Source organism: Mycteria americana, chromosome 1, assembly GCF_035582795.1.
Source record: "Mycteria americana isolate JAX WOST 10 ecotype Jacksonville Zoo and Gardens chromosome 1, USCA_MyAme_1.0, whole genome shotgun sequence".
NCBI classification, from domain to species: Eukaryota; Metazoa; Chordata; class Aves; order Ciconiiformes; family Ciconiidae; genus Mycteria; species Mycteria americana.
Genome location: NC_134365.1, coordinates 23798505 through 23821256, shown reverse-complemented (window position 1 = coordinate 23821256; position 22752 = coordinate 23798505). Strand labels below are relative to the sequence as shown.

The following is a 22752-nucleotide window of genomic DNA, read 5'->3' as shown; positions in this document are numbered from 1 at the left end:
CTCACAGATGAGATGAAACTCAGAGCTACAGATGCAACTGCTATATCAGCTGTCATGGCAATTGTGTCTGGGTATGATGCCTCAGCAAGCAGGTTTGAGAACACCAGTGCCAGTTACAGAGTTTTTGCTCAAACTTCATAGAAACTTTCAGCTTTATAATACAATATAGAATCCTGTTCTTTTCACATGAGGACAAGTAGTAAGGACATATTGGCCTGATTTTTACTTCATCCTTAAACACAGTTTGTAAACTAAATAAGGAGTTCATGACTTGACCTATCATCAAGACCTCAATAGTTTAAACAGAAGTGTAATTTTCTCGGTATATACTTCAGGTATAACAATATGAGAACTACTGTGATGTGCTCATTCACTAAAAAAAAAAAAAAATTGTATTCACAACTATAGATGGGGTGAGAGAGGAAGTTATTGAAAACATGAATGGAATTGAACCACAGCCACAGGTCTTGAACAAAACCTGTACCATCACTGGATTTGTGCAAATTAACTACTAACTTTCTCAGACTTTGCCCATGAATTTTTTATTCAGGTTTAAAGAAAAAAAGTGTCACATGTTTCTTACCACACAATAATTTGTATTGGAGAATTGAAGGGAGACAGAAGAGTGATGAAAAGAAAGCAGTTCCTTTCCTGCACTGCAATAAACAACTTACAGATAACGTTTTACTTTCACAGTTACCTGTGCATTTCTTGATATTGCTATTTCTTTTTCCATGTGATCCTAACTTGCATCCAAAGTTCTCCTCCCAAAATTCTGCAAACCACACATTTCTTCGATTGTTAGCAAGTGTTCGGCTCCGAAAATATCTATCAAATCCTACATTTAAGAGAAGTGAAAGAAGCATTAAAATGTGATACAGCATAAAAATAGTAATTTAAAGACAATAACAGATTTTGTCTAAATATCAAAACAAGAAAAAGCTTTAGGTACAAACTACTATAATTAAGTATTTTATGAGCATAGCAGTATCTAAGGATTAAAAAAAAATAGTATATTTGTTATTATCCCATATTTGCTGTAGAACAAGATTTTTTAAATACCTACAGCAGTCAAAGGTCTCTAAAGCTCCAGCAGAATTCTATAATTAAAAAAAAATGCAATGCAGATGGTTAGGGAAATAACTTAATTTTTAATACACAGATGACCCAAATAAAGAATTTGGATACCTACAAGAAATAAAGCAAACTATAATCACTACTTAGTTAAAGACTGTGATCCAAATAAATTTCATCTCAAGACCACCTAATATCACCAGATACCTCTCTGTTCAACCAGAGGGCTTCCAGCACACCTAACATTCTGCTTCTATTTATATGTTTAATCACCCTAGTTGAGAAACTAAAGATTCTTGCTTAAACCTGATTAGATTCTGCACCAGCCTTACCCCTACAACCCAGCAGCCATAATGAAATCATGACTAACACATACTATCTGGATTAAGCTCTCTACAAATGTTTCCATGTGGCTAAATTCTCCAAGTAGCACCAACAGTGCTTAGTTTTTCTAATTGTTTACCAGTTTAGGGCACTCACCCAGACAGTAAGAGGTGCTACTATGTCCAGTACCCTCCCAGGAATGAGGTGATTCAAACCAACAAGTTCCACTTCATCCACCAAGTCAGAAACTTTGTTAATATCTTCTTAAGGTAAGTTTAAGAGAGGAAAGCAGAGCCTAGATTGATCTCCTCCCAGGAGAATGAGCTGACTCATTATCATCCATTCAGTACTCTCCTTTTTTATCCCAAAGAACCACCAGGCTATGGGTAAGAAGCTCTCTACCACACCTGCTCTAGCTATTAGACAATTATAAGATTGCTTAATTGCAGATTCAGCGTCTCCTCATCTCAACAGAGATATTAAATGAATATTGGATCAGGCCAACTCAAGTTACTTAGTTGGAAGGTTTTCCCTTATCTCCCTGTAAACAAGGACTACCTGATTTTTTAAATTTTTTTTAAAAGAGCGTTAGAGTGCTTTAACATTGTCAGAAAATGAGGGTTTTGTGCCATGTGCATTCCTACCATCTATTGATGTTCTTTTGGGCAGAATGGTTACTGCTCCTTCTGCAATCTCTTCTTGCTGCTGAACCGGTGAAATTTTTGATCCCCAACTATCTGAGCCAATCCAGAGGAAATGTCCAGATTGATTAGCTTTTTTGGCTGCTTCCAGTATTCGCCTGAAAATAAACAACAAATGACTAATTAAACAAACTGAATTTACAAAGAACTTTAGAATCCCCAGTATTAATTCTGGCTATGCATAAGTAAGCTCACACTAACCAATTAGTCAATAGTTTTCACAGTCTAAAGCATATTCAACAACAGCTGTAGTGAACTCAAGACACAGTACTGTACAAGTTAATTTGTTTCATCTTTAGCCATATTTTTTAAGCATTCTTATTGATTTCTTCCTTTTCAGTCACCATATAACAATCTATTGGAACTGCACTCTTAGGAACAGGTTAGATCTCCACGGAATAAGTGACCAGCACACTGTATAATTGCAGCTCAATTTCTTATCACCAGATTTCCAAGAATTTTTACATGGGATTGAATCTGAAACGTCCTGTGTTACTCTATTCTGCACCAGCCAACTGAGCACCTCTGTGGAGAGAAAATATCTTCAACATACAAAATTAAGAAACAGGCACCTAATATCATCTTCATTCGCAAACATGATCACCGCTCGAGCATTTGGAGTTTCCAACAAGCGTTTGATGATCTTTTCAAATTCTCCTGGTCTTGGTTCTCGAGGGATTTTGAGTGACTGAGCAATGCAAACACCTCCTGAGAAAAATTAAAAGAAAAAAAAGAAAGAATTTTAACACATTAAATATCCATGCTTTAGATGATCCATAGTTAATCAGGCAGGCAAAGAAAACAAGATGTTAATCTGAGACATAGCAGTGCAGCCAAAAGTTACCTTATCTATGTATTTTGAAATATGCACTATATAAACTTACACACTTAATGCCGCATTAAAGAGTACAACTCAGTTACCTGTTACTTTATTTTTTATACAAAATTTTAAACAACATCCTGAGCCAGATACTCAAGCACCGCACTCTGGCTCAGCTGGACTGAGTTCCACAGACCTACCCCAACTTATGGCAGCCAAGAACCCAGCCTTGCCACAGGATTGCATTTAACCATGGGGCCACAAGTGGACAGTTATCTTATGTTCATAATGGGGCTCTCCAGTACCAGGTACTACCATACACCTCTGCTTTTTCAACAGAGAGTATAAGGTTAACAATAAATGCTGCGGTTACAGAATCAAGTAGAGAATTTGAAATGTTCTCTTACGAACGAATACATACAGATCACTTCTAATTGTTATTATGATATTCTTAATTAAGCTGTCTTAATTATTTAAGAGGTTTTGGGTTGTCATTGAATATTCTAAATAACTAATCAGCAAATGAACACAAACTCAGAGATGATATTTACATCTCTTCCTGACAGAAGGAGGAAAGTGCTAAATGAAATCTTTATATTTTACCTGTCCTGCAAAAAGGGACAAATTTCTACAGAAACTCAGTGATTTCTAACAGCTTTCATACACTGGTGAAGGGGAATCTCTACCTCCCAGTTATGACGCTGTTATCTGTGTTTGAGCAGATGAGGACAGAAATTCCTTGAGCCTGTTTCATGAAGCACTGAGTCCAGATTGGCACCAACTTCCTACACCATCGATGATCTTTCTGTGATTGTTTGCTGATTTGTTTATTTTAATTATTTTTTTCTTTAAAAACTATTGCCTGATTCACATTGGTACATCTAACTCCCACCGATATTTGCTCCTGCCTGTGGTTATTCCCAAAATTAGAACCTCTTGTGGAGAATCTAATAATTAATAATACCAGAAAATTAAGAAAATGAGAAAATGTTTATTTCTATCAAAAAGTGACATGTTACTAGACAAAGGCAAAGCAAATGATAATTTTTGCATCTCTGCATCTAAATACTTCTACATTGAAGATTGCCTTCAGTGTGAGTAAAAATACGAATGTGTTTTAAAAGAGCTGTTCTATTTTTAATGAATGCTGGTATTTATTTTCTGATGTATAAGATCATTTGGGGCACATACATGTCTATGTATTAAAGGTAATTAGACAACTAAAGACATAGTTAGATGGCTATATTGTATATGGGGAGGCTTTCCAACTTTCTCAACAGTCTTGTCCTCCCTAACAAAATGTCAACCTTATGTTTTTCCAAAGTACTTCACAAATTAGGTTGAAACACGCTGTCAGTGATAGGATTTGAACAAAAACAAGGGTACAGCCAGATGCAGCTTTGGATGTAGAGTTACATGAAGACATTACAGAGGTCTCTTTGTGCTAGCTTTCTTAAGCTGAATGTATTTAATCTTTATGTAAAACAAACAAACAAAATAAAGGTATTTATGAAGTCTTTTTTATTTCTTTTACTCAAAGGATGTGTGAGAATGGTTCAACGCTGCTCCATGCCTGTCAGTGTTTAAGAGGCATTTGGACAATGCCCTTAATAGCATGCTTTAACTTTTGGTCAGTCCTGAATTGGTCAGGCAGTTGGATTAGGTGATCGTTGTAGGTCCCTTCCAACTGAAAATATTCTATTATTCCATTCTATTCTATTCTATTCTATTCTATTCTATTCTATGTAATATTTAGAAAATGCTGGGGATTCATTATCAGATTTTGTTCTGCCTTTGCAGAATCTCGTTGACCTCAATAGTTCTCTGCACAGGCAGATCCTAAGTTTGAATCAAGTTTAGACATGGCATAAATGAAGCATGGAATTATCAACTGCCAGTATAAAAATAACAACTTTCAAATGAAATCAGCCAGCTTTAGTCACAGGCAAACATATCACCTTTTTCAGCTGTGCAACAATTTCTTGGGAAGTTACATTATTACTTTATTAGATCGAGAGATGCATGCTACCATATAGATTTATCCTGAACTCTTCTCTGCTTTACATGAAAGAAATAATATTTGCAAATCAGAATATCTGCCATTTCTAACAAAAATTGTTTGTAGACATTTCTTTACCATCTATAAATAGTATAAAGATATAACATAAATAATTTACTCTTATCTGCTTTAAAATTGAATATAGTGCCTTTCTCTGGCAACACATTTCTTCACATTTTTATGAACAGCCTGGCTCCCCATGACAGACAGCTAATTTGCCAATAACAACAGATGAGCCCATATAGCAGGTGACCCTCATATTCACCAGGTATCTTTGACAATCCAGTAATGAAAAGATGGACACTGTACTATGAAAAGCTTTAGCCAATTTTCTAAACTGATATTAAGCTATTGTGATAAACACTCAAAAAGTCCTTTACGGCAATCTCTTTCTCAAGTAATAGGGCTGAAATGTAAGAGAAATATTTAGCAGGCATCCTGTAAATTTAACAAACAGCAATTCACTGTTAAAAAGGAAAAACTGAAAAACAATGCCAAGCTCTCAACTGTCCCCAAAGTCATTCAGGCACAAAAAGAAAAACATATCCTAAAAAATGACATAAAGGAATAATTTGTTACCTCATAAATTTTGAGAGTACATTTTTCAACCATTTATATTCATGCAATGGACCTTAGGAAAAAAAAATTCTTTCCACATAAAACTCCAATGCAAATATTCCAAAATGCGTACATATAATACACTATATACAGCCATCTACAATCTGTGTGGAATGGATATCAAGCAGTGAAAACCTGCAGTATCTAAAAAAGCTATTTTCAGTCAAAATGGTGTAGAAGAAACACCATTCCATCATTGCAGCAGCAAGTTCAATCATGACTGTACTGTGCATCTTAGCATCTCTACATTGAAGAACGTGTTAAGTACTAATAGGAACAAAATAAAATGCACTTCAGCCTTGTTGCTACATTTATCATGAATTGTGTAAGCTATCTCCAACACACAAAACACTTTGTGTACACCCTTATCTATATATTGCATATACAGCTGTTGCTCAAACAAATAACAGAGTATCAATTTTCAGCTAATGATGAAATGCTAGATCCACAAAGGTACTTACAACATTACGGTGTCTAACCTCTCAGCACCCTGCTGCCTTTGAAATCTACAGCCTGGGCTAAGTGCCCAGACACAGAGAGAGATGAGCGTCTAGGAGAAGGATTCATAGGAGCCAGAAAACTGAATAAGGAATAATTATTCCTCAAAAAAAGCTAGCAGAGGTACTAAAAGGATAGGTTTTAAGGCTAGTAGTTAGGATAATCTTATGAAGTGTGAACAAAAGAGAGATTTCCCCAAATCAAGAAGAAATAGGGCTTGAGAACAGATGTCTTGTACATGGTACCAATGGATTTACCATTTGCTGCAGAGGTGCCAAAGGGCAGATGGTTCAGACACATAATGCCCCTGGAGGATTTGTGACTGTGAATCATAAGAACAAATACCGTCTACATGTTTTGCCCTGTCAGCATTTCTGACTGATTTGGCATGATGACTGCTTGTCCCTGTTGCTGGTTTCTAAAACAGTTGTTATCCTTCATTGTCTGGGGATGTACCTAAAAAAATACATCGGTCTCAATTTCCCTTGACTAAGATTATGATTAATATAACATTTGTGTGAGGAAACGAGAGCTAACTATCTTCTTACTGAAAAGGAAATGTTGTGTTCAAACCCAGTCAGTTAAAAGGATTTATGAACAGGCTTCAGAGAGGGCTGCACTAAAAGCTGTTATTGAGACTAACAAGGGAATCAGACAGACAGACTCATTTCAGGTAGCACAACTAGGAATGGATACCAGTAATTGGACCCACTCCTATGGTACCCATTCCCTAATTCGTATATGACGTGGGAAATGAAATTAAGGGGTTGCATCTGTCACACATTTTAAAGACATTAAGATGGCACTGATGGAAAGTAGATCTTTAATTACTCTGGGGCAAAAAAAAAGTCTTAGCACCAAACTGTGCTAAGCCTCTTTTGTCTGTTCTCAGATCTGCAAAACTAAGGTTGTACTGTCATCCCAGCTTGATTTGAGGAATACAGCAGTTAATATGAACTGCACTGTGTCAGTGATGATAAGTATCCATTTGTCTCCTGTCTAACAGTCTTCTGTCTTCTGTGATATCCAGCACCTGGAGCCAGGGGATGAAGAGAAGGAGAGCAGAGGTGGGAGCTGGAAATCAGGCTCAGGGCAGGCACTGCCCCACTGATGATCAGGGGTTCAGTCCAGCTGCTCTGCATCATGGTTAGCAGCTGGTAACTCATGTGCTTTTAAAACGGGGACATACCTAGCCCTGATCAACAATAATACATTTTTGAGTTGTTTTCTCCATTGTGATAAAAATCACATCTTAAACAAATTGTTCCATGTTAGGCTTATCTTGCTTATAACTGCTATGTATAACACAGCTTGTGGGAAATATGTTATCACCAAACAAAAAACTGGTAAATTTTGAAGATATTGTCAGTACACTGGATCAATGAGCTTTTTCCTTTCTTTTTGTGCTCTTACAACAATGATTCTACAAAAGAAAAAATAAAGCAAAAGGGAAATGTAGTACCTGCATCATTTTGGTGGTTAAACTTATGGTAATTTTATAATGATAAATATTCATTTTAGCTCTCATGGGTTCTGAAGTCACAAGATGGCATGTTAATTGTAGACCATTAAATACTCAAGTATGTGGAGGTGGGTGCCAAAAGAAGTGATGTTGAATGTGTATTTGGAAAACAGCAAGCAGACTTGGTGGAAAACTTGCACTAACAAATGAATTTCCTGAAGCAAAGACTGAAAGATGAAGCTAAAGGTAAATACAAGGGCCATATTCTCTCCTACCCCAGCTAGGATCCAGCACTACATTATGGACCAACTAAGTAGGATATACAAGAAAGGGCACTGTCTTTGTGTCAAAAAAGCTGAAGACAGTTTTCAGGTCAAGTGTGTTCAGTGTTGGGACCACAGCCATATTACTCAGAACCAGTTTACCTTCTAAACTATTTTGTCTCCCCAGGAATATACCTAGCCCTACCACTGTAAAAGGGGAAGGGATCAAGCTATGTGCTTGCTTTGACAAGCTATCTATTTCTTAGCATAAAGAGGCATACCTCACCTGACTCAGCATACATCATTGCAAGTCAATCATTTCATGGCAGCTTCATCACATATCACATTGTTCCTGAAAAAGCTCAAGACAAATAGCCAGAGCACATCTGGGACCCAGTCCTACCTGGCAGGACTTTCTCAGCCACCTTCAAGTATACATTTTCTTTTTTTAAGATGAATTATATGTGACTGGTCACTAGGCCAAGAAAATTTTAGTGTAGGCCTGTGGAAAGTTTCCAAAAGACATTACAGAAATATGTGAAGGCAGAGAAGTTCTTATTCCAAGTTAGGGAACAGATGTCAGAGACTCAGAAGAAGCCTCAGTAAGAAACTCTCCTGTGAGGCACACAGGGTGCTGTCACAGGCAGACACAGCCTCTGTCTGACAGGAGACTGCACACTTCTGACAGTATCGCATGATGCAAGAGAGCATGAGGAAAACCAGGCAATTACATTTCTCTTCCTCTTCTAGTCCTTCCCCTGGTTATATTGAAAGTCCAGAAAATCTAGACCTGGTTATATTGAAAGTCTGTTCCAGTTGCCAGGAACCTAGTTCAGCATGAAGATTGTTGGAGATATTAAAAACAACAAGATGCTCCATACTCAAGTTCTGTTGACAAAAGTCAGGATAGCCTTATGACTTAGTGAATCTATCAAGAACTTCTTTTTAAGCAGCCAGTTCATTATTTGATAAATTTGGATGTTAAGAAAACTGAATGTTAAAGAAAAATAAGGTAAGTGACTGTTCTGCTTGGGACTTTCACTGATGCTGACAATCAGGAATTTTTAGGAATTATTATTCAAACCACAACCAACTTGCTGCCATCCTCTTGTGTATCCCTAGATGCCCTTAACAATAATTTTCTAGAGTATGAGTCAACAGGGAGTGACACCTAGGAAGATATAATTATAAGTTGAAGATCAAATTTCACAAGCAATAATTCTTCCAAACGTAAATGTCTCCTTAATGCCAAAGTACTGTAGCTGGGAGGTCTGAATGCAGCCATGCATTCTTTGCAGAGCTACCTTCGCTTAACTACCCCAAGAAACCATATGATCACAAATGTGCCTATACAGACTTCAGGGTAGCTTAGCTTTACAAATAAGAACCTGAGCCTTCTGCAGGCTCCGTGCTCCCATTGAAGTCCATGCCATGGCATCTTCACTGCTATTCATGTCCAAATCTAGTTAAATAAAATCTCATTCCAGTACATCTCCTTTGTTGCAGTCACCAACTAACTGCAGAATGGAAATATCCTAAACTCTTGTAGCTTTTCATTTCCTCGGAAGCTCACCAAATACCTCATTTCCATCTGTTTTTTTACATTCCTATATGTATTCACAGGCATATAGCCATGCATATTTCACAAACACATGCACTCACACAGATACTTACTTCATGGGCAAAGCAGATGTTAATTCTAAAATAGAAAAGGAAGAAAGAAAAAAAAACAGCTCTGGCTCCATATGAGACCACTGGCTATTGGCTTCAGTCATCCAAGTCTGTCTCTGAGGTGACATGAAGCAAGAGAGATCTGTTACTTTATACTTCCATTCTGAACAGTAAAACATTCTCTTTCCTTTTTTTTTTTGGTTTTTTGTTTTTTGTTTTCAGAAGAAACAGTTCCGAATGCACCACTACAGCTTCCATTAACACCAGCATCTGATGGAAAATAACGGCAAGGGATATTCTCACCATCACCAAACCTACTGATTTTTTTTTTCCCCAGGTTTGAAAAAAAAAGACACAAACAACACATTTTTCGTCCTTTGACTTTTTAGTGCTATTTGTGTAAATGAAAGCCATCTTCCACAGTCTCGAAAGTGAGAGGCTAAAAGAAAAATTCGTCTGTAGTAGATATGTTTATGAATGGGTAAAAATCACATACCCAGCAAAAAACAAGCCTGAAAAGAATGAATTCTGGAAGGTTGTGAGAGAGGAATTTTCCATTCCACAGTGAATCACTGTATAACTAGTTCATAAAGGACATGGGATGCCCAGTCAAACTTCAAAACTATCTGTGGCCAAAAAAATGAAATTGAAATTGGTCTCCACTTACATTTACTGGTCAGCTGTTGCAATGCTTCCACAGCTATGTCTTTTTTTATCATGGCAGTGGGATAAAAACATGCTTCCCCTCTGGGGAAACATGGCTCTTCCTACTTGCAGATTTAGAATTTGCAGAGGCATAATATGAAAAAAGAAATATACTGCTATTTTCTGTTTTCTGGCTACATGCCAGGTACATCCTTAATGAGGAAAGGAGACCCTCTATTTTTGTTTGTTTTCTAAAGATCAGGAAAACTTAGGTTATAAAAAGAAATTTCATAAATGCCTAAATTCTAAAAGATTTTCAAATTATTTTGTTAAAGTAACATCAATTCTGGTTTATAACAAAGTAATAGTGTGAACTCAAACCCTGGCCTGTGATTACCTAACATATTTTTCTCTGAAAGTAAATTTGCCTTGAATATGGCCCTTATTCTTTCCTCCATTTCTCTAAAATACTCAGTACTAATGGGTCTGAGTAGCAGTAAAGATTTGGATTTGATGTTTTAGGGAGTTTAGATGCAAATGGTTGCTTCAAAAAATTCTAGAGTTGGGTCAGGCATAAAAATCGCCAGTTCACCTCCAAGTATAGTCAATGAACAGTCCCGAGTCACAATTCCCTATGGGTGTATTCAGCATCATGAAGATGACACAGAAGCTTATAGCATTCCTTATAACTGTGTTTAGGCAGGAAAAGAAACCCCACCACAAGAAGGGCTGGATTTTGTAAAACCATTTCTAAATAAATATAACCTTTCCTCTTTTAGGATAATTTGTTCCCTATGGGGATCGTCGGTTTAACACTTTTTTATTCCACTCCTCACCCTGTTTATTTTAAATATTTTATCAGTGATATAAAAGTCTGTTTTCAGTTAAGTTGTCCTGGATTGCCTCATTTTAATGGTAGGCTGGTGTCCTATTTTTCCCTTGCATGCTTCTTACTGCTGTCACGGTGTTCAGAGATTGCCTTCAGTCACCTCCTTTGCACTTAAATGCTGCACACAGGCAGCAGAACCTGACTTTTAATCATGCCTTCTAAGAAAAATAGCAGCAGTGATTAATGTTCTCATTCTGAAACTTTTTGGTCTGCTTTTGTAAGTGAAGACATTCTTCTTCTTTGTGGTCATAAAATTTCTTGTATTCAGTGGAATTAAAAAAAAAAAATCCCTTCTGTTTTTTTGCTATCTTCGAGAATGTTGGTGGCAGAAGCAATTATTTCCATCTTTCTGTATGTATTCCTTTAACCAAACAGTCTAGTATCAGGGAATTATTCTTAAAATTAGGCATATGCTATTTAGCTTAGGTTATCGCTAGTCATCAAATATGTATTTTCTCAGAATTTGAACTATCAAAATAGTTTGCATGTAAAGACTTACCTAACTTTGATGAAGATAAGTCTGTTTGATTACTGATGTTTAAGCTTGAATGTGATGTTTAAAAAACAGTCTCAAATTTGAAGTAAAACAAAATAACTGTCATCTAAGTTTTCTCTGAAACTGGGAAAAGAGAATTCTGTGGTATTCTCTACATGAAATTATAAGCCCAAACTTGTAATGTAAATCAAGAATGGATCACTTCTGACAGGGAATCTTGCAGGTAAATCTAATCCCTAGAAAGCAAATATTCAGTCTCCTACAACAAAATTTTGCTCATGGAGGTAATGGGGTTTACTGCATAAATTCTCCACAAAGCACCTAAACTAAAGTTAAGCCCATGCTAACATTGCTCAAGTGCTCACTTGCAACCTTGTGCTCAAAGAGCCCAGTCTGCTCTCATGGAAATTGTCATCAGGAGCCACACTGACTTCAGCCACGCAGGAACAAGCTGAAGTTCTCTTCCAAGTCATGACTATCTTACAGAGATGACATCATATGTGAGGAGCTCTGTTCATGGATTAGACTGAAAGAGAAAAGATCTTCAGGCCCAAAGAGACAATTGTCATTATCTGCCTTGGCCTCTTCCACACTTAAGGTTGATCAGAATCTTTTTCAAATGCCTAAGTTAGCTTTTGGAAAGGTAATTTCATTAAAATGGAAATATTTTGCACTTGTTTGACAAAATTTTAAGGGATGAAAAGACATACAGGTTGAATTTTTTCCTTTTATCTCAGTGATATTAAAACATTAAGATAAAATGTGAATTTTTTATTTCAAATGTATCATTTTAAGGGTTTTTTTGCTTTGTATTCAGTACAAGATGACACGTAAGCATTACTGAGACAAAAAAGTTAAACACTTGAGAAGTAAATATTTAACTGTGGAAAATTTCAGTATTTGTCTTAATTTTTTAACATCAGAATTTCCAATGAAATGAAGATATAATTTCTGAGTGGTTCTATGTGTAGTGAGTCAAAGAATGTTACCCTATAATGTCTGAAACCAGCTGATTTCCATCTGAGCTAAAGTGTATATACCTAAAAAAATAAACATTTCAAGGTATGAAGGGTGCGCTACACCCCTGTGGAAGTTTCTCCAATGATTTATAATCCTCATTACTAGAAAAAAAAATGTTCCTTTTCATCTGTTTATTGTTTCTAACTTCAGTTTACAACAATTGGGTCTGGTTACACCTTTTTCATCAAAAACGGAGATCCATCTCCCTCATTCTTCCAAATACAACAACTTGTATATTATTTAGTTATGTGATTAAGTTATAACTTAAGTAACCTTCTCCTATACAAATTGCGAAGGCTGTTTATTTAATTAGGTATCTAGACTGCAAGTTACCTTTGCAAAATTCATATATCTATTTTGATGTTAGTACCTAACTATATTTATCTGACTTTAAAGTACTTTGAGATCTGGACATTTGGGTAAGAACACCATTAGGATCTGAAAATACTAATAAACTTTATCTGCTGACTCCTTACCATTGAGAATTATAAAATATGAAGAGGATAAAGCTAAGTCTTGCATATTGCTTCAGGTCTTTATGGTTTTTTACACCAGTTGAAGATACAGTCATATTAAAAATCAGCAATACTTCTTTTATAACACAGCAGTAAACTAAAGGAATGAGTTAGTGAATGAACAAGAGTCACTCCGTAGCCTTCCACATAAATAAACCTACAGAAGCCTACCTTAATTTTAAAAAATGTAACTGAATTGAAGTTGGTTACACAGCTACTGTAGCTTTAAGAAAGTCTGTGGCACTGTGTTGTGAGATTTGGATCAGGAAACAAAGTCAAAGAGAGGAGCTTGATGTCTCTATGCATTTAATACCAAGTGGTAAAATATCTCTTGAGAATAAGTTTAGGAGTGAGTGGATCTGCTAATTAGTCTTTTCTTGAAGCATGTTGGGATGAAGGATTGGCTTAATTTATAAAGCCCTAGAGAAAAAAATGCATCAGGTCAAAAGTGACTAACCAGAAGACATGCTTAGAGGGCTGCAACGGGCCTGAGAACTTAGAGCTGAAGGAAGAAGCAAGAAAGTGTTCACAAGACCTATGCACGCAATAGAAGAGAGCTTGCAAATTGAACATGCGTTAGTCTGTTTTAAGGCATGTAACAACAATGTAGAAATGATAGGACAAGAGTAAAAACACTGAAATGGTTTTAATTCTGGAGTATAATAAATGCTGAAAAGGTACTGACATGTTCTTGGATGAAAGGTACCATCTACGTACATATAAAATAAATTGCAGAAACTACAGCAATGTTTACTTTTACTAAATGTCTAATTACTCACATCTGTCTTTTGTTTGAGGACACAAATATCACATTAATCTTCTCAATTAATCCTGTCTTGTAAATGATACAGCAGGCATATACGTCTACTATGTATTCTCAGTTCTTATTCAGGAAAGAATAAAGTCCTTATTCAGTAAGAATACAGGTAGCAACTCTGTAAGTTGAATCACTGAAAAATTCTTAGATTCAGACTAAGGATTCTGGATAGGAGGTCCGATAAGTGATCTGATTCGGGCCTATTCCCACTATTTCTAAAATGGTGGGAATGCACTGCCTTGCCTTATTGGGAAATGACCAGCACGTAGGATTGAAGTCTGCTTTTACATAGACTGTCAATAGCAGTACTAGGACAGGATTTAACCCTGCCTATCCTTTTTTCAGGTGGTAGAAGCATGGCTTCATTCTCACTACCATTCTGAAAGGAACAAAGGTTCTACCTAACATCAAAGAAGGAAAAACATGGGGACAAAGCTGTTACCCATGCAGGAAGAAACAGAAGAACCTACTCTTTCCATCAAAGTTCACAGCTAATGTAAAATCCCCTGTAAAGAATGGCAGCTAATGGGAAGAAGAGCTTTCGCTCTCCTAGGCCAAACTTGGAAAGGCTGAGCCAGAATATATGGATCTCAGTCAACCTCAACCAAGCTGCTCAGTGACATCGGATGAACAAATGCAACTGTGTTCAGAACTAAATATGCTAACAGTACACTACAGTAAAAGGGAAATCTGGATACTTTTACAAATGTAGCTATCAAATGGATGAAAAGCGATATCTGTAAGTCAAGGAAGGCTTAGGACGTAGAAAACAGATCAAACACTGGGAAGGTGGTTGGACCACAGTTCAATCCTTGCCACAGAGTCATACCCTTCTTTGTTTTACCAGAGATGAAATCTTGCAAGTGCTCTTCAGGCTTTGTGTCTGCCTAGATTTTAATGTTTTAAAATTAGAAGAATCCAGACCCATCTCCTTCCATGCAAATAATAGCTGTGCTACAGGAAATCACCATTAGTTGTAAAAGAAATGGAAGTAAGCGATAGATTATGTATTGAAGGTGGCTAGTAACTGACAAAAGATGTCTGCAGCTTATCCCCCTCTAATAAAATATTTGATAGATCCATCATATTTTGTAGACAATGAAGCAAAAAAAATCCAATTACACAAAAAAACCTGTAATCACTAAGTACAAAATTACTTTTACTGAACATTGCACAGTAGTGGACACCATTATGTTGCTAATACAAGCCAAAATAAAAGCCTATTTTAATATGCATCTAGTCTCCACATAGAACTTCAATCAACAAACTATCTCATCAAGGGCCTGAAGGATTTTTCTATGTCCATGCTACTCATCTGGTCACATGGTTTCAATAATTTGATACAATTCTTCTATCACATATAACATTTTTAAGCATCCTTCATTATGTTTTTCTTTTTCCCAAAAGCTATCAAAAATTATACCAGACAAAAATCTATTATCCATGGAGCACTTATATCTTACTCATTATAAAAGAAAAATGCAGAGATACATGTTTTCAAAATTAATTAATTCTGAAACGTGTTGCCCATCAAATCTATCAAAAGGTGTAACAGAAGGAAAATGAAGGTACTTCAATTTACTCTGAGTTATATCTTGAATGAAAACATATGATTACCCCCATGGACTCATGAGAAAGAAACTCCACTTTGCAGTAACAAAAAATTCAACCTATATTATTTGATGAAAGTAGCAAGTGAAGATAAAAAATTAAGATAATATAGAAGAAAAAGGGAAGATAAAAAAGCAAGTGAGGACTGGAGAGCCATGCTACAATCACTCATTGTTCAGTGTAATGCACAAATAATAGTGCTGATTCTAAAACAAAATCTTCTGCAAATGCCTAGTGCTAAAATAATAATATACCTTTGTTTGCAATGCTGTATGATTAATCACTGTCAAGTTTTGAAGTGGAAAAAATATGCAGTAGGAATGAATCCTTTATTCTCTAAACTTCCAAAGAACTTTCTTGCTCTGCTTATTTAAGAAGTTTCATCAGTGAAATACATATACTTCTGCCAAGAGAAAGAGTAGAGGAACAAGTATAGCTCTTCCAAACCCTCCATATTAAAGCTACCTTGGGAGTTTGCATTGAATTATTCAAGTCAAATGTGTGTTTTCAAATCCCAGAAGAGCTCAATAAAAGTTACTAAAAATTTGAATATTGAAATTTTAACTTTTTCAAATTTTGAATTCTGATAGCAGCCAAAATACCACAACTTCAAGACTATTTTTCTGCATATGAGAAAGATCACCATCAACCAAAGATATACAAAGTTCCACTGAATTTAGTATTTTAAAAGGCACTTTCATTAGGAATGCCTTTGCCACCATTTAGAAAGTTTCCAGTGATGGAAAGATGGAAAAGCAGAAGGAAATAATTTTCAATAGTAAAAAACAACCGACAGCCCTGAAGAGCACAAACAACTTCTGCCCTCTCTTTTCTTGTGTTTGTTTTCTGTACAGATGGACTGACTTATTTTAGAACCCAGAGTAGCCAAAAAATGAAAATAAAAGGAATATGGGAGGAAAAAAAAGAGAGATGAACTGCAGAATAGCACTAGTGATAGCTTATCTGAGGATAAATTTAATTCCCATTAAAAAAACCAACATAAAATATATATACACACAGCAGTTTAAGACACCCAAGCCCCTGTGTACAATATCTGTCTACAAGAAGAGAGGACAAGTCAGGCACAGTGAGTTTGCTATGCTCATGCGTTTCCACGCTGTGGCGTGTGCACATGAGGTCTGCTACATCCCATACCAGACATTTGTGCACAGTCTGCGAGACATGCTCCAATTTCAGGCTTCAGATCTGAGCTCCCTGGGTCAATACTTAAGGATGTCAGTGTCCACATACAACTCATGCGAGTTTTTGTAAAATCATTAATTGATTACTAGCCTGGGCTAGTCCTTTTCACAAAGATAACTTTACCTCTTGATAAATAAACTAATTATTGGCAGGTTTTCCATATGAAGTAAACTGTGAGCATAGCAATCCTAGTGACCAAAGTCCAGCCATTCTCCACTAATACTTTCACAATCTTTTCCACCCCTGTGAAACTTCTACTCATTTGCTTTAAGACTCATCTCTTGCGTAGAAAAAAGCCATGAAGCATGAGGTTACAGTTAGTAGGGAGCAGAGGAGCAGAAAAGAGACACTAAGGGTCTTCGGCTTCTCTGTTAGCCTCCTATCTCCAAGCCAACATATACCTTCCCAATATAGCATTATCCTCTGGAAATTCCCTCCAGATGAGAAAACCCACAAAAAACCTACAGTGCTGCACAGAACCTATATCTTTACCCCATACCATACCTCCCCCATGTCCCATGAGAAGGACACTGTCCTACGCTGTCTTATGTGACACAGAACAGGAATGCTTAGTCTCCTCATCATCATCACAGCTGTAGTCAAGCCCAACAGTATTTCATGAAGGAAATATGTCTGCCATGCACTTAAAGAGACTCCAGCAGCTGCAATGCTACAGAGGTGTTTGGAGTAAAATCCTATATGGAAAAAGGACATTAAGAGTGCAAAACTATGTGCAATAGAATTAGCCATTGATCAGCTTCTCTGAGGCTGTCTGATTATTTATTGGAAAATAATATACTAATGTCCTAGCAATCACCCTTAACCATCTGTGTGGCTGCTAGATTCAGGTCAGTCCTTTAGAAGCTGAAGGGCAATGCTGCCAAGGATGAAAGTCCAGAGGCAATCCCACATGGGACTTCCTAAATTGAATTCCTGCTCTCACAGCATTACTGTGCTTTCCTCCAAGTTGCATGTCTCAGATTGGCATTGGGCACAGTGAGTGCATGATTTAAAATCAAAGCCAACAGATTCTGTCCATTTTTTAAGAAGGCACAGTGAAATGATGCTTATGGCATTGGAGAATACACAGTCAGCCCAGGTCCCTCAAACAGAGGCAGTGAAATGAAACAGGCAAGGATCCATCAAAAACAAGCACAGCACAAGGGCATGTAAGTAGAGTTACCTGCCAGAGTTGTAAATTCTGAGAAACAATCAAGATCGTGTCTTAACAGATAACTTAGATTTCATTCTCACAGCTATCCAGAAAGAAGCTCAGCTTTTCTGAAGTGCTAAATCTAGTGACTAGTGACTAGCAAGGGAGAAGATAAGAAAATATTTTACTTATACCACAGTCTCCTGGTATTTTCCCATTGAGCACATTCTCACTATTTTCAGAACATCTGTCAAAATCTGTCTCCAAGTCTCCTCAGGTACTTCTGTCTACAAAGCCAGGATGGATCACACTTTCCGAGAATGAACCAGTACAATGGGACTTAAATGACCCACTCAAAATCAGTTTTCCTAGAGAAGATATGACTGAAAAAAATGGTACTCTAATGTAAGGTTGGGTATGTAGATTTCCACCCCACTAAGAGAGGGATAACTCCACTCTGTCAGAAAGGAAACCTGTTCATTACGGGAAACAGCATGTACCTGGACAGTTACGGTGGAGTTTGAACATAAATTCATCCCCTGGCTTATTTCACAGTAACTTCACAGAGAGATGAAAACTCTCACCAGCACTTCTCAGAGCATATATGAGCATCAAACACCTGTTTGTTGATAATTAATGAAGAAAAATGGAATAAGTTCAAAGAATAAATTATTAGTTGCATTTTGTTTGTCACTGAAGGGACTACGGAAAAGGCATATTATTATTCTGATTGAAGGCTAAAATGGAAAAAATGCTTCCCTTCAAATAAAATTGTATCTATGACAGGAAAGCATCCTTTTTGCATCTCCTCAGAAGGACTTAGTTCCATATTTTTATTTGGAATAGTCTTTTTTTTTTTTCCACATTTGTGGCTGAAAGCTCCCTGCCAGCTGTCAGTTTAATTAAATCTTGCTAATGCAGCCCGCTGGATTTCCAGTTGCAAGGGAATCTCTACAGAAGAACAGCCGTTATGGGTCTGACCAAAGGTTCATCTAGCCTGATAGTCCCTTTTCTGGCTATGACTCATAATGGAAGAGCAGAAGAACAGAGTAAACATATGTGCTGGCACGTTGGCCCAGCCTTCAGTAATCTCCAGCTCAAGGGCTTTTTGAGAGAAGGTGTCTTTATGCTCATTAAAAGCCCTTGATAGAATTTTTCTCTATTAATACATCTAGTCCACTTGAACACAAGTAAAACTACATTAGATGTTCCAGGGGTTCCCTCAACATCACTGAGTCTAAACTTCACAGTACCTAAAGATCAATTCTCCTTTTTCTTTCTCCATGATTACAGTCTTAAACTCCAAAAATAATAGTTTGATCCTAATACCATGACAAAGTCCTTCAATGTTGCATGTCCTTTTCAGCTTTGTCTTTTAGCTAAGCTGGTCGTCCCATGCATCATATATACACATCATTTTTTTCCCCTTCTTTTATGAACAGATCTGCAAAGTATATTTAGATACATTTCTATGGAGCTGCTTAGAATATTCAAGTATCTAAAACTGTAGGCATATTTTTATATCCCCATATGTGCGTCTGCAGATTTTTTTCATGGACTCCAGAAAACTGGCCAAGAAAAACAGCATATGCCAGAATCTGAATGTACAGGCATATACGTACGTCTCTAAAGGCTGCATGAAAGTCTGTTTGAAGTAACAGATTCTTTAGTTACTAGAACTAAACTTAAATCAAGGATCAGATATATTTGACAAGCAAATTGGTGTTCTGGAATCAAGAGAACTGTATTTTTTTATGAATGATTCAAAATACGAATTACAGAATAATCCCAGATATCTTTTCTTTGTGGCTTATTAACAATGGCCTGACAGTTGATCTTCTACTTACATATTGAACCACTTCATATTATATATTCAAATATGGTGATTTCCTACATCTATTTCTGTTTGTAAGTATCCAGTAACTGCACTGTTTTAAGGTAGAGTTCTCATATGAGATGCTGAAGAAAATTTTTCCCATACCTCTAGAATAATTGTATTTATAACAATAAATTGAACAAGACAGAATTGGTTACTGATCTGGCTTTACCAATTTCATTAAGTTTGCTTGTAGAAGTCCTATTTCATATTACATAGCTCCCACTGAAGTCACTGAAAGGGTTTCATTTTTCATAGTTTGGAATGTTCATTAGGTATTTATATGAAAAATGAGAACGAACTATGCTACAGTAGATAGAACAAAAACAATTTCATAGGGCAGTAAACTCTCATACTCCAGGGCATAACCCAACCAGTAATTTATAGGGTTAGACAAAAGCTTTGCTCACAGACAACTTATTTCGAAAAGAACACAATTAAATGTTAAGTACCTTCCTTCAAACTACCCCTTCAGTTAGAAACTGGACAAAATATGGTATCATAATTTCTTTGCCTGGATCTTTGTGAAACCAATTCCCTGTCTGCCATCCTTGCTAGACTGACTTCCACAGCTCTCTTTCTCAGTCCAGACTGCTCTCAGTATTTTTCACATAATCAGACATCAATTGGATCAGCTGATGATATTCTTTAGGATTTAAAAAGCATTTTCTAGCCATTTTACATCTTAATTTTACTTTATTTCCTACACACTTTATTCTTTAAGATATGAAATGACCATTTTTTCAAGTGAGCAAGACAAATTCTCTGTATAGTCCTTGCATACGGTACATACCACCCCGAAATACACCTACATTTGAAAGCATAAATTATCTTCTTCCCTCGTTTGCATGTGGACTCTCAGTTGTAATCCTTTATCCAAAGCACAGATATGTGCAATATCTAAAACTGTATTGATCAAATTTATCCAAGATTTGCATTAAATGAAGATAAAATCCTTTTTAAATGTAGAAAGGTTAAACATATAAAACACATACAATTATCTGCCTTGTTCTTAATAAGCTTCACAAGAAATATTGGAAGAAGCAAAACCCTTCATCCGCTGCAGCCACTGATCAAAAAGTCTTTACAAAGCACCAGGATTAACTGTTTCAAAAGTGATCGTTAGTCTGATTGTCCTTTTAATTCAAAGGTGCTTCTCATTCGCTTCAGCACAATTTACCATGCATGTACCTTATCATTTAATATCATTACATATTTGCACCAATTTATCAGTGAATGTATCTTACTAAATTCCTTGTCCACAACTTCCTTCCTCTTCGGGTTGTATCTTACTTTTGGCAATAGGTTCAACCTCAAACAAGTGCTCAGATAAATCATCATAGGAAAGGAATTAAACTAAAGGAAAACAGAATGTGATTTAAAGTTTTCATGAGAATTCAAAGTGACTGTACACAGTAAGACAAGGGCCTTTCACTCAGCACAAAGCAAAACAGCAATCCAGACCTGGAGTGCAGCACAGTGAACTGTGAAGACTTAGCAATCAGAAGTAAAAATATCCATTCCTGTTGTTCCTCCCCATTTCTTAGAGAAGAAAGCTAAAATGAGTAAATTTGTCCAACTTTAAATGTAAAAGTTAAGGCAGGGAATTGGTTCTCATTGCTCCCTTCCATCCAATAACCATGCGGCGACCACTGCAGCTGGCTTTTACGGGTGAGCGGGCTGGAGGCAGGTGCCAGTGCACGTTGTACCTGCACCAAAAGGAACTGGTGTCAGCTCCTCCCGAAGAGACAAGCACAAAGTTAACTTGCAGTAACATACGGCACAGGGGCAGCCCGAGGTTTCAGGAGCAGACAGCCGTGCACTAGCCTCCTCCCTGCCTCCAGTGAGGCAGGAGGTATGCAGCCCAGCAGCAGGCATCCTGCCTTGCAAACATCCCAAATCTGTCCAGAGCCAGAAAACCCACCTTGTCCAGGTGGGTCAAGGTCAGAGACTGTGTCTGCAGCCTTCTGTTTCACTCTGCTGCCCCTTTCCCCAAAGCCGAGAATCTTCTCAGAGAAGGAGTAAGAAAAGTTTGCTTTAACAAGTCCCACAGCATAAACTGCTCAATAACTTAAAATAGGAAGATCTTCTGTGGCAGTTTTTTAAGCTTTGCCTGCCTGTTAAGAGAAAATAATTAAATAAATGCTGCACAGACACAGAAATGTATATTTAATTAATTGTAATTCTTGCATGGCATTTAAGAGGACTGTGCGTTCAGAATGAAGCAACATGATCTGATTTCTGAAATACCCTTCTGTTTGACATGCCCATCTATTTTATAAGCAACTACTCACTACCTCATGGTATACAATGTGCAACTATAGCTCTCTGAAGTTTGGGCCGAATTCTACCATCTGGGCTTCAATCGAAAAGTCTGTTAAATAATAACAGAAAACATTTATCACAGAGCTATATTTTGAAGAAAGGAGGTTGAAAGTAAGACCCTCTTCTTACTTTAAAGGTCCTTCTTTAGGTTCACCATGGTTTAGAACAACTAATGATGATAGGAAAAAGGGGTTCCCAGTATGATGACACATTATAAACAAAAGAGAAGTTATGTGGTTATTTTTTTGCTAAAAATCCAATATTGGCCTGCTGATGCTAGGTGAAAGAGAAGCATAACAACAGGTTTAGACATTTTGTATTTCTGAACCCATCCTTGGGACAGCACACATTTTCTTTGGTGTTTCTTTCACATTTACTTAGAGCACGATAAATATATCTATCCAAGCAACTATATCAACACTAGGAGCTTATTTTATCTAAGATCAGGCGCCTTGTGTTGTTATGTAGGTGGAAAGGCGGATAAGTTTCTCCTTCTTCCTCGAGATGAGTAGGTGTGTGGAAAAATGCCATATGAATCAAATTATCTTTGATTCATCATTATAACATTCACATCATACAAAATGATTTACATTTAGGAACTCTTTTTTTACCTCTGCATTCCTGGGAAGTATACAGTATACAAAAGAAAAGACCATAACCCAAGCAGTCCACTGATTCAAGATCCAATTTATCTTTGTATTTGCTTCACTAT

At 36.7% G+C, this 22752-nt stretch overlaps 1 protein-coding gene across 1 annotated transcript in view; it reads right to left on the bottom strand.

Annotated features, from left to right (window-relative positions):
• GRM8 (glutamate metabotropic receptor 8) overlaps positions 1-22752 on the bottom strand; it is a 340486-nt gene that overhangs the window by 191011 nt on the left and 126723 nt on the right. The window contains exons 3-5 of the mRNA XM_075491536.1: positions 2672-2807; positions 2043-2197; positions 701-838 (exon numbers count right to left, since the gene is read on the bottom strand). Of these exons, the coding sequence (XP_075347651.1) occupies positions 701-838; positions 2043-2197; positions 2672-2807 (429 nt within the window). The remainder of the gene's footprint in view (positions 1-700; positions 839-2042; positions 2198-2671; positions 2808-22752) is intronic.